This window comes from Chrysochloris asiatica, unplaced genomic scaffold (genome assembly GCF_000296735.1).
Source record: "Chrysochloris asiatica unplaced genomic scaffold, ChrAsi1.0 scaffold00213, whole genome shotgun sequence".
Taxonomy (NCBI): Eukaryota; Metazoa; Chordata; class Mammalia; order Afrosoricida; family Chrysochloridae; genus Chrysochloris; species Chrysochloris asiatica.
The window spans coordinates 1,740,989-1,754,305 of NW_006408731.1; the positions used below are offsets into that span (position 1 = coordinate 1,740,989).

General features: G+C 42.3%; 1 protein-coding gene across 1 annotated transcript in view; it reads right to left on the reverse strand.

The window, feature by feature from the left end:
• The window catches only part of PGBD1 (piggyBac transposable element derived 1), a 19,629-nt gene extending 7,071 nt beyond the window's left edge, over positions 1 to 12,558 (reverse strand). Inside the window, exons 1-5 of the mRNA XM_006872768.1 lie at positions 12,163 to 12,558; positions 10,072 to 10,219; positions 5,653 to 5,738; positions 2,224 to 2,353; positions 1,510 to 1,606 (exon numbers count right to left, since the gene is read on the reverse strand). Of these exons, the coding sequence (XP_006872830.1) occupies positions 1,510 to 1,606; positions 2,224 to 2,353; positions 5,653 to 5,738; positions 10,072 to 10,219; positions 12,163 to 12,558 (857 nt within the window). The remainder of the gene's footprint in view (positions 1 to 1,509; positions 1,607 to 2,223; positions 2,354 to 5,652; positions 5,739 to 10,071; positions 10,220 to 12,162) is intronic.
• Positions 12,559 to 13,317: the final 759 nt, after the last annotated feature.

Consider the following 13,317-nt stretch of genomic DNA (forward strand, 5'->3'; position numbering starts at 1 on the left):
GCGATTCGGAAGTAGTTTGTCACTCTTTCTTCCTAGTCTGTCTTTGTTTTGTAGCTCATCTGAAACCTTTCCACCATGGGTGACCCTGCTGGTTATCACTAGCACTAGCACAAGCTCTGTATTTTATGTGACTTTTGAATATGTCTGATAAAGTGTTTGCTGAATGTGTGAGTGCAGGAAAGAATTATATGAAATGAAATATAAAAGAAACTTCTAAAGGAGTGCCTGAAAAGCAGGCTTCTCAATATAAATATGTCTTGGCTTCTCTTCTTTTATCAGTTCATCACTTGATGCTCCAAATCCAATTCTTTCTTTATCCACACTTTTCTCTAGTCCATCTTAGCCTGTGCCATTCTGTGACAAAAGTTTCAAATCCCTAATAATATGCTTCATAACTGTGACACACTGTTACTTTCCAGTCAACATGTCCTGTCCTTTTCTTCCCAACTAACCACAAGCCCGATTCTGTCTGAGACAGCAACGTATCCAAGAAAGCCAAACTTTGTCTCTCATACTTCGGACATATTGTCAGGAGGGACCAGTTGCTGGAGAAGGAGATCATATTTGGTAAGGTGGAGAGTCAGAAAAATGAGGAAGACCTCCACCGAGATGGATTGGCAAAGTGGCTGCATCAACGGGCTCAAGTGTGGCAACAATTGTGAGGTTGGCCCAAGATCGGGCAGTGTTTCATTCTGCTGTGCATAAGGTTGCTATGAGTCGGTACCGACTCAATGGCACCTAACAACAACAACCACAAAGAAGCGCTGGTATCATAGTGATTACGAATCGGGCTGCAAACCTTACGGTCAGTTCGAAACTACCAGCTGTTCCGCAGGAGAAAGATGAGGTTTTCTGCTCCCGTAAAGATTTACAGCCTCGGAAATTCTGTACAGGGTCGCTATGAGTCAGAACCGATTCCATGGCACATAACCACCACCACCACAACCACAAGGTTGGTGGTTCAAACTCACCAGCAGCTCCTCAGAAACCCTATACAGGGTTGCTCTGTGTCAGAACCGACTTGATTGTACTTCGCAACATCTACTAACTTAAATTTCTCCTTCATTAGCTACTTTCTTCATATTGTTTTCTTTGTTCAAGACTTTTGAGTGAAGGCTGAAAACATTCTACTTGTCCACCCTATATCCCCTTCAGCTCAGATGATATTTCTTACTTAAGTGCCATGGCGACCTCACCAGCAGTCCTCACTCTAATAATCTAAATTCTCTGCCTTTCAACTTCTATACAAAACCACAAGGGAGCCCAGTGAAGAGGGATCATGCAGGGTAGACTGGTCCAGCATACTATTCTTGGGTGCCAACAAGAGCTGTGCTCCAAGTTAAGGTTTTCCATAATGATTCTATATTGACAGGTCACACTCTTGGCATGAGTCCTTCTAGGATCACAATGGTGGACGTGGCACTCTTTTTGTATATCCCAATGAAGCAGACTTCTAACTGCCTGCTCTCTCTTATTTCATCTTATACCTACAGGGACCCTGACACTTACCTGGTAGCCATTCCTGAGGTCACTTCACTTGGCTCCATTTCTTCAGAAATTTCCTGCTTTGCACAAAACAATCCATCTTTAGCCACAACTTCTTCAGCTGAAATAATACATAAAGTATTTAAATGTCACCTGTTCCCTGATTTTCAAAATATAAAAAATGTCCACAATAGAATATTACAAATTTAAAAACACACACACACACAAAAAAAAAAACTATAAATCAACAGGTATCTCAAGAGTCCTCAGTCTCATCAAGCCCATGAAAGGTGACACAATAGGAAAAGATAATGAAAATGGTCAACTGGGGCACCAGGCCCCAACTAACGACAGGATCTAACAGGGAAAGGCACATTGGGAGACAATGTCACATGAACAGTTGCACTCTCAAAGAGTGACAAGAACTTCTTCTAATGTGAAGCAGGCAGAGGAGACTGTGGGATTTCCAGGTGTGACGGGATGTCTACAAATGATAAGTTATATAAAACTCTTGATAAGGAAGAAACAGAGGTATAAAGGAGGAGATGCTACAAAATCAGGGAATCCAGAGGAATGACTGAGAGGGACACAAAACAATAGGAGCCGAGAGAACTGGAGGCTAGAAGGAGGGGAAGAAAAGGTCAGGGATTCTAGAGAACAGGTGTTCACAAGAAACATCCAGGTAACACTGGAAGAAAGTGAGCTTCAACAGGGGACTGGCCAGAGGTCTGTCCTTACTCTTCAGACCAAGGCTTGTAACCTTCTCCAGAGCTGAGTCCCCATAGAGGTCCCTCTGAGCCAGACTCAAATGTGGGCACGTCTGGGAGGCAAGGGCCTGGGCTGCTTCTTCCTCAGTCTTCACTGATGCCTGAAAAGAAATGATCGCTTTGTGTTCACTGTGGTAAGGGTAAGAAGTTCAATTACGTATGATGTTGAATACCACTGTAGACCAGTGAGACAAACCACTCGGACATTCTATGTATTTGTGGGAACCTTTCCAGTTACAATAACGATGCCCACATCTCCAGTCAGTGTCATTTAGAAGATGATGTCAGAGATGGTAGATATCCTGCAATGTGTGGGACAGTTCCACACTACAAAGACCAGCCCCATAGCGTGCACAACTTTCAAGTGTCTTGCTCACTAAACTTAAAATCAATATAAATTTGTTGCTATTAAGTAGGTTAAGAATCCTGAAAAGTTTTTCATAGGATGATATTGAATAACCAAGTAATATGTTGTTATTGTTAAGTGCCGTTGAGTCAATCCCGACACATAGCGACCCTGTATAGGGTTTCTAAGGAGCAGCTGGTGAGTTTGAACCACTGACCTTGCAGTTCAAATGGCTTTGCAATCTGGCGCATTAACCCACAGCGCCACACCAGGAAGCTAACCAAGTAATATAGGAGAAGGTTTGTGGAGAGATAAGATTACAAGGAATAAAGACATTATCTCAAAAGTAATGGTTAATGGATTCACAAATCCTATTTTCTAGCAGTTTCATACTATGCCATTTCAATGCAATATTGCAGTTACTACAAATACAATTAAATTGAATGTAGATATAACATGAAGGATTTTGAGACTTCTTTGAACATATCTGGAATCTAACATTAAGTGCAGAGACCTCACTGAGTTTCATTTACAAAGGTTTAAAATACTTCAAATCTAGCAGACTGCTGGAAAAATTATACAATGAAATAATTTCTTAATTTTGGGAGACACCTGCCATTTTCTAATTTTTGTCTGCCATTGCCCCTAAAGGTCAACCACATGACTTTTCATTAACATTTTAATTTCTTATTTAATTTTCCAGACTACCCTCTTCTTCCCACTGCCTGAGATAGGACACAGTGCCCTTTCTGTTACAGAGTGAATGTCTGCTTCAACAAGCAAAGGGTTTTCAAGACAGGTGATGTTTTCTCTCATCATTACCCCATCACAAACTGCAAACAGAAAACAGAATCAATTTGGCACTAAATGCCCATCTTGTTTTCGTACCTTTGTCAGTCCATAAATTGCCTTGACATCATACCCTTACTTCAGTTAAGATGATGCAGTACAGTGGATTACTTCATATGGCTCTTCTATCCATAGTCCTTGTGTTGTTGTTGTTGTTGTTAAGTGCCGTCGAGTCAGTTCCGACTCATAGTGGCCCTGTATAGGGTTCCCAAGGAGCGGCTGGTAAGTTTGAACCACTGATCCTGTGGTTCAAACAACCTTGCAGTCCAGTGCATTATCCCACAGCACCACACCAGGACTTCAAAATACTCTTTGCTTTTCCGAGTGGCCCATACGGGATTGAACCCGTGACCTTGGCATGATTAGCACCACGCTCTAACCAACTGAGCTAGCCAGTTCCACCTTGTACTTCCTACCAAACTTTTTCCTGATGGGTCAGAGTAAGTAAAGGTGGAAAAAGATGCTGATAGGATGATATGATTCAGTTGTGATTGTTAATTGAGTTAATTGTGACTGTAAAAACATAGAACTTTTCACATGGGTTTAAAATGAGCCATCTCAGAAGCAGGAATGGGGGGAATCTCATTACAATCAAAGATGAGCCAGGAGGAGAGTGTGTCCTTTGGATCCCAAGATCCCTGTGCATTGAACCGCCTCAACCCAGAGACAGAAAGCTGTGACACCGGAAGAGGAGCAGAGGAGCAGCAGCCGAAGAACCAAGAGCCAGAGCATGAGATAGAGCGGTGGGCTTCCCAGCCATGGAGCAAGAAAAGCTGGGTGCCTTAGGGCAGGAGGCTCAGTTGTGGAGTGGGGTGCTTCCAGGCACTTAGTTGGGGGAGCTGCATCTGCTGACCCACAGAGCTAGAGCCAAGTGCCTTCAGGCTGAGGCTTCTAGTGGGGTAGTGCTCCCTGTAAGCATTTCTCAGCAGTTCTAAAAGAGCTTTGCAACATTGCTTAGGCAGCGAGAGGCTTGCCTGTGGGCATGGCTGAGCAGAGGCTGTCCTGACTGGAAGAACTGTGTCCTGAGCATTTAAGCCCCATGACTGTGAGTAGAGTGTCTGAGTTCTGTGTGGCCACTGCAGTGAATGACTGAGCCAAGCTGAAGGCTGTGGGAGGGATGATGGGTAACATTTTTTGCAGGTGACTTCCCTCTTTTTTTTTGTCTCGTTTTTATTATGAATCCCAACACTAGTTCTCATTCTGTCATCTACCCACACGTCAGTTCTTTCATTTTCCTTGAATTCTGATCTTCTCTTTAACCCAAACTTGATTACACATTAGTGTAAATGAATGATTACTTTCTTATTTCTCCTGGTGTAATCATGTACAAGGATTTACATTTTGAAAAATACATACCTTTTTATTAAAATAAATTACTTATTCTTTGTTTTTTTCCCCATTATATTGTAGTTAAGGAAATTATGATTATAAAAATACCCACTGATAGGTTTTACTTTCTGCATATTTCTTTTCAGGCAAGTAAAATATTAATAAGCAAGACACATTGGGTCTGATAGAACTGCAAACTTGAAAACTTGAGAAAATCACCTAGCAGCAGTGTATAAAAGGGCTTAGATGAGAGATAGATTTTGCTTTGTTTTTTACAAACACTATGGAAAATTATTGACTCACTGAGGGAAGGGGAGCACAGTGACTCCATACAATAAGTGCTGGACTGTGAACCACAAGATCCCTAGTTCAAGCCTGCCTGCTGCTCCGGGAAAGAAAGATGAGATTTTCTGCTCCCATGAAAATGTAAAGCCTCAGAAACCCTATACGGGATTGCTATGAGTCAGAACCAACTCCATGGCACTTAACAACAACTGAGAAAATAACAAGTGGGGAAAATATCTCATCATGTGAAGAAGAGGTGAAGTTTTGTCTTGGATATACAGAATGTCACCAAATTCATCACCAAATAATAACCGGGCATGTACTGAATACTGAGAATGTAAAGGTGTGAGAAAAGGTCCTGGCTCTTGGACAGGAGAGAGAAATTAGAGACTTCAAAAGTCAGACATCAGTGACTAAGCATCAAACAAGTAGAGGCAAATTCTGAAACCTGAGGCCTAACTTCACAGATGACCTGTGACAAAAGAGAGGAGGGGGGATTGTGCCCCATGAAAAACTCTCAGAGATCAGGAGGTGTTCAGGGGGACAGAAGGCTGCTGCTGAAACTCCCACAAGCCTCAGCACCCTGCTCACCTGGGGCCTGGCAGAGTTCAACACAGGCACTGTTACCCGGTCTCTGGAGTTTTCTTCCCATAGGGCAGACCGCTTGGGAGCAGGCCCTGTGAAGGAAGGAGACAAGAATCGTGGGTAAGGCACTAACATCTTTAGGAGTGTCTTTTGTGGGGGCTGGCCTCCTAAACCTTTATATTTTTGTTAAACTTGCAATAACTAAGGAAAAGAGAAAAGACAAGGTTTCTACACTCTCAGATCTTATGATTTGAGTCAGAACATCACAACGATTTTCTCTCAAGAAGTCTAAGATTCTAGAACAGGGGTAGGGAATGTCTGGTCTGCGGGCTGTATGTTGTTGTTAAGTGCCGTTGAATCGGTTCTAACCCATAGCGACACTCTATAGGGTTTAGGGCAGCTGGTGAGCTTGAACCACCGACCTTGCAGTTCAAATGGCTTTGCAGTCTGGCGCATTAAGCCACAGCACCACACCAGGATTCCTGTATGTTGTTGTTGTTAAGTGCCGTCGAGTCAATTCCGACCCATAGTGACCCTGTATAGGGTTTCCAAGGAGCAGCTGGTGAGTTTGAACTGCCAACCTTGCAGTTCAAATGGCTTTGCAGTCTGACGCATTAACCCACAGCACCACACCAGGACTCCAGGACTCTATGGGGCCTGCAAAATCATTTGGTCTGGCCCTGCCAAAGCAACCACAGTTCCAGCCATTACATTAGGGATGAGGAGTTAATGAAATGTTTGATCAAATATAGCAGGCTAATTTTTGAGTTGATAATTTTGTATGGCTCATGAATGATGTTATAAATCTTGGCAGAAAAAAGGTTCCCCACTCCTGTTGTAGAACTTTAGTTGTTTCCCATCCATAAAACTATGTGGAACTAATAAACTTGTGAGGTGCTTTACAGTAATGCACTTTGATATATATACATAGGAAAAAACATCAAAAATCAGGTGACAAGAATGACGGCAAAGAAGGTTAGGTACAATGACAGACTAGACAGAAAGGCTGTACGGACTCTCTACAATGAAGACATGGAAAACCAGATGAAACAGATGCAGATGGTAGTCCTGAATGCTGAGCTTCAGATGAAGGGATAGAGAAGTGGACTGAATGCTTACTAAAAGAGAAAGCTGAGCAGAATTGACAAACAAAAGAGAGACTATTGACCAATGGCAGCCAACCAGATGCGCCGTAGTCATCTTGAGTTCTGTGAGTGGCTTCAAAGAAAAGAAAACATACTGGCACTGCAAATACCTACCTGTGGCTCCCATAGATACACAGGCAAATTTTATCTTGTTACCCATGCTCCTCTGGTGACCAGATGGTAAGCCAGCCCCCACCTTCTCCAGGTGGCTAGAAAAATGTGCTTGTGTTATGACTAGCTGTTTGTACCTGGTAGGCAGGCAGGCCCTTAGCCAAAGTCTCCAGAATATTTGGCAGAGGTTAATAAGATCTAAGGATACTAATCCAGAGCTAAAGAGAAAGCAAGTAACCAAAGACTCAAACAAGAAACTTGTCTACAGAACTAACAGTCTACACAAACAAAGACCTCATCTTCCTTGTGATCAGAAGAACTAGATGTTGCCTGGATACCACTGTCAACCATTCTGACCAGGACATAGTATGTGGTCCCAGATAGAATGGGAGAAAAATGTAGAAAACGTAATTCTTAAAAACACAGCCACACTTACTGGACTAGTAGAGACTAGAGGAAGCCCCTAGGCTATTGCCCTGGGATACCCTTTAAACTGGGAACTCAAGCCATTCCTGGAGCTCACCTTTCAGCCAAATGATACGTTGGTTTATGAAATTAATACCACCCACGAGTACTTTGATTAAATAATTACCTCAATGACATCGAATTATAAACATTTATCCTAGACCAAAGATGAGATGGCAAGAGGGGACAAGAAAGCAAGATTAATGGAAACAGAACCACTGGGATGTAAATAATAAGAAAGCAGACACATTGTGAAAAACGTAACTAAACAGTATGTATGTGCTGTCGAGTCAGTTCTGACCTAAAATGACCCAGTGTAGGTTTTCCGAGGAGCCACTGGTGAGCTTGAACTGCCAACCCTGCGGTTCAAACAGACTATGCAGTTCAGTGCACTAATCCACAGAATGAGACTCTAATTTGTTGTGTAAACTTTCAAACAAAACCTAATTAATATATAAAACAACAAAATATGGGAAGAAAAAGATACAAGGTTAATGTACTGCTTGCAAATGGTTAATGTACTGCTTGCTAACTGAAAGGTTAGAGGTTTGAGTTCACCTGGCTGGAGGTGCCTTAGAAGAAACTCCTTATGATTATCTCTGAAAATTTGGCTATAGAGGGTAGTTCAGCTCTGACACACACGAGGCTGCCATGAGTCAAAATGGACTTGATGGCAACTGTTTTTTTATTTAGGAGGGTATAAAATGCCCTAAAGGAGCTCTGGTAGCGTAGTGGTTACGAAACAGGCTGTGAACCGCAAGGTCAGCAGTTCGAAACTACCAGCTGCTTCGCAGAAGAAAGATAAGGCTTTCTGCTCCCGTAAAGATTTACAGCCTCAGAAACCCTGTTCAGGGTTGCTATGGGTCGGAACTGACTCAATGGCACATAACAACAACAACAACAACAATGCCCTAGGAAATGAAAAGGAGAGCTTCCTGAAGGAACAGAGAGAATGACACACCACTGCGTGGTGTATCCTTGTGGGGGTTTATTAGGGGCCTAAGGAAGCTACCCCTCTTCCTGAGAGAATGCTACTGGAATCCAGCTCTGTGTAATTATCTCACAGTTTTTAAGCCTTCACGTAAAGATTTTATATCTTTCAACCACTGTTGTTTTTCTGTCAATTACCATCACCTTTGTGACAACTACTCACCTCCATTTTCCATTATCTCCTTTCCTCTCTAATCAAAATGAAATGATGTCCAATTTAGAAATATGATTACCATCTCATAGATAAAGGGGAATGCTTACTCAGCCCCACTTCTACTCCACTCTAAATCCTGTCCTCTTTCAAGGTTCAGCTTTCCTGAACCAAGACTAAAGGTCTCTGTCCCTCTACATTCTTCACATAAATAAAAACTTGGGGCTCCATGTGGTGGCGGTTTTTGGTAACTGAAGAACTATAATATAGCCATCAGTTATGTAAATAGGGAAACCCCAAGTCCTATTTATGCTGCAATGGGTACATAAATACCCCAAGTAATCTGAACCCTGTATGTTTCATTTTATCTCCAACTAAAGCTCACCAGCTGCTACTTGGAAACCCTATACAGGGTCGCCACGGGTCGGAATTGACTGGACGGCACTTAACAACAACAATGTTCCCAGGTAGTCATGATCGAGTGATGAAGGTGATGGACTAGAATCTATTGGGGTTTCTCCGCACAGATTTGAATCCTGCTGACTATGTTCTTTGGCATCCTGGTGTGGCACTGTGGGTTAATGCACTGGACTGTAAGGTCAGTTTGAACCCCTGAGTCGATGGTTCAAGCTCACCAATCGCTCCTTGGAAACCCTATACAGGATCACTATGAGTTGGAATCGAAGGCACTTAACAACAACAACAATGCCCCCATATCACTAATTATATGAACCATTTATTCTGTTCTTAGCATTAAAACATCAATATTCATAAATGGCCTATGCGGATAATTCTAAACCATGAATTTATGTGCAAAATTTTGAATATACATGCATTTTCCAAGAGTTCATAGTGTTCAACAGACTCATAAAAGAATTGGCAGTGGCCCTCAACCAAAGGTTAAAAACACTCACACTATGGAGTCCTACGATGTCCTCTTTGGGCTTTCTGTGTACTGTCTGTTCTCACCAGTCAGTTGGCAAACTGCGGGCTGCAGACTTGGAATTCTGTTTACTTTATCCCACTGCCAGAGGCCTATAGAGAACTGACCAGTACTTGAGATGGTTTACCTAGAAGTGAAGCTTGGAAATGGAGAGAGCTTTGTGGAAAGGAGAGTGTACTTTAAAGGGAGAAAAGGATAGAAACTGTTTAAGTAGAAAGTGCCATTTTTTAAAATGGTTGGAAAATCAGAGACAAGGAAGAGAATAAAGAAAATGCTATCATAGAGGGTAGTTATAAGTTTGTAGAAAGTTACCAAATAAACATTTAAAACATCCCCAGATGGAGAATTATAAATGTTGGCTAGAGAGAGGTGGTAGAGGACAGGACTTTGGTCAGATGGTCAGGAGACTAGAAGAGGCTCTACCTATGTTGACCCTAGGCACATCATTCTTTGGATAATTTGATCTTAGAATTCCAACATTTTACAATCCCATGTTTTTAAAAGCATTCTTAGATACAGGGTAGACAAAAAACAACAATACTTGAGGGCACAGATTAGACTATGAACCAATCGGTGGTCTTACTGCAATGTCCCCAGTAAACTTACCCTCTGGCACTTACCACTCACTTCTTGGATGTGGAGCTCTGGAGGTTCACACTTTAAGGTGGTTACCCTGGGCAGGAACTGGAGGTGCTGACACTCCAAAGAGGCTCCTTGATACTCAGTCACAGCTAGATGTACATCCTGTCCTTGAATGTAGACTGAGGCCTGGGGACAAAAGATTCACCTTGAAAAGGCAGCCCGGTGGGAACTGGACCTAACAGCAGTTAGGGACATCCCCAAGGGACACAAGACATGCCCCATTTAATGCTTTAAAGAACCAGAGTATACGATAGGAGTAATAAGACAAAGACATTCATTCATTCAGCAAATGCTAACTATACATCAACTAAGAACTATGCCTTTTTCTGGGGATACAGGGGCAAATTAGACAGACAGCACATACCGATTAATTATTAAATGCAAAGGGAACAACACAAATTTTATTGTGGTAACATCTAACAGATACTACCTTACATCATCAGTAACGGGACAAATCATCATGTTACAATATCAGGTCCGCCATTTTAGGCTGTACCTTCCGGGTTCTTCCCTCTCCCCTCCCTTCAACTCCATTTTGTAATCTTAGGTTTCTGTTTCCCCGCCCTAAGCTACAAGGCACGTAGTTTAAAGGGCAACATGGCTTTTGATAGGCCGGAGCTAAATTACCCCAGCAATGACCACTCCCTTCCTGTTGAACCTATATAAGATCATTCCCTTCCCGTTGACGTTCGCTTCTTCTCTTCTGCCTCCTGCCCTCTCTCTCTGGCAGAGGTCACCTTCCACTTCCTTACCCTGAATAAAAGTCTCTAGACGGGCCATCTGGTGTGCTGTGTGGTTGATGAGCGGTGCTGGGTTGTTTTTTCCCTTTCACATCATATGTCTCTTGATGGGACGCACTGAGAAGGACACAACCTTACCTCTGTACCAATCTACCAAAAATGCACAGCTCAAATCTAACCATGATAAAATATTAAGCAAACTCAAATAGAGGGCATTCCACCGAATAACCAGCCTACATTTTTTTTTTTTAAATGTCAAAGTCAATGACAGACCGAGGGATTATTCGAGCTCTAAAGAGCTAAGTGCATCTACTAAGTGCAGCGTATAATGCTGGGTTGTATTTGGCTTATGGGGGAGGGGAATAAGAGTAGGGGAAGGTTGTTATAAAGAATGTCATTGGCACAACATGTCAAAATGTAAATAAGGACTATCATTAATACGATAGCATCATAACTTTAAGTTCCCTATATTTGATCATTGTATTCTGGTTATTCAAGAGAATGTCTTTGTTCTTAGGAAACATACACACTGAAATGTTTAGAAGCAAAGGGGCATAAGGTCTGCAAACACCTCTCAAATGGTTCAGGAAAAAAAATAGATGTGTGTGTATGGTTCAGGGGCAGAATTCTTGCCTTCCGCAAGGTTCAATATCTGGCCAGTGCACCTCACGTGCAGCCACTTCCTGTCCAGTAGTGGAGGTTTGTGTGCTGCTATGACTGCACAAATCTCAGCAGAGCTTCCCGACTAAGATGAAACAGGAAGTAGATTGGTGATCTACTTCCAAAAAAACCAACAATGAAGGCCTTATGGATTACAATGATCCTGTTGTATATGGGGTTGCCATGATAATTTTGTGGAAAAATGGGATTGAAAGATAACATTTTTCCATGAACTTTTTGAAGTTTCCTCGTGTGTGTGTATGTAAAAATAAATAAATAAATAAGTACACACACAAGCAGAGGCCTATGAAGGGGTAGAACGAGGCACTTGCCCCTGGGGCACAAAGTCAAGGGAGGCTATGTAAGTCTGACCAGCAAATCATTTCCTACCCCAACCCCTGGACAAGGAGAGGGGAGGAGCTAACTTATTGGCTGTGTAATTGTGTGGTGCTATAGGATTAGCACTGGACTGTGAACCACTTAACAACAACTGCAATGTAGCAGAATCATTAAATAAATGTTAAAACAGCTAGTGAGTCTGGGTGGGTGAATATTTTTTGTAGTATAAATTAAAATTATTTAAAAATAAAAAGTTAAAAGAGTACAAGAAAAATGTTCCTCCATTTCTTCCCCTCCTCCTCCCACCACCACGGCAAACTCTGTCCTCACCTTTTTTCCCATGTCTCCAGGTTCTGCCAGTAGATTCTCCAGCGCTGTCACTGCCTCCTCTCCACTCTGGAGATGATGTGCCTGGCCACAGACCTGATGCGCCCCAGGCAGGATGGTCAGGAATTGCTCCAGCACCAGTAGCTCCAGGATCTGCTCTTTGGTGTGTATCTCTGGCCTCAGCCATTGATAGCAAAGTTCTCGGAGTTGAGCCAGAGCTTCACGAGGTCCAGAAGCCTCATGGTAGCAAAACTGCCGGAATCGTAGGCGGCAAAGCTCCTGAGTGTGGGAGCTGCTCTTGTCCTGTGAGCCACATGTCTGCTCCCAAGTGGGACCTTCCTCCTTCACCTTTACAGGGCCTTCTTCATCTTCAGGAGCAGGGCCTGAAGCTTCAGACATGTTAAGCTTAGATGCTTGGGCAGGGATCACTTGGCTTTGGTTTATGGTTCAGAAATGTGTATCTGAAACATGAAAGTTTATCAGTAACATAAAAATTATAAGAGCTTCAAAACTCTACAACATACTAATATTATTGTCCCCATAGTAGGTCGTGTGTAAATGTTGAACCTGCTTGCCTATATTATCAGTGCAGTGGGATTAATCAAAAGTATACATACAATCTTGAACCCTATGGACATCGAGACAAGATCTAAAGAATATGGATGGAATATGAGAGAAAAATTGCTTGAGGAGTTTACACTTGAGCTGAGAAAAAGGGATAACTTTACCCACGGCGAACTCATATGGCTGCCTACATGAATAGAAGATACTACACTATCAGCCATCTATCTCTGGGTATCTCTCACTGAATAGTCAATCTTAAATGTAGACTATTTCCAAAAGTCATTAAAATAATAATCCCCAAGTATTCTTTGTAATGAGATGTTGTCATTGTTCACATTAAAAAGTGAAATCTATTTTCCCTTCCGTATATCTGGAGTCCTGGTGTGATGCTGTGGGTTAAGGCGATGGACTACAAGTTCAGTTTGCACTGCAAGGTCAGTGTTTCAAGCTCACCAGCCACTCCTTGGAAACCCTATACAGGGTTCCTATGAGTCAAAACTGACTCAAAGGCACTTAATATCTGTGTTGGCTAATGACTTGCTTTCAAACTTTCATCAATAAAACATAACAAAAATGTTATTATAAGAGGAAACG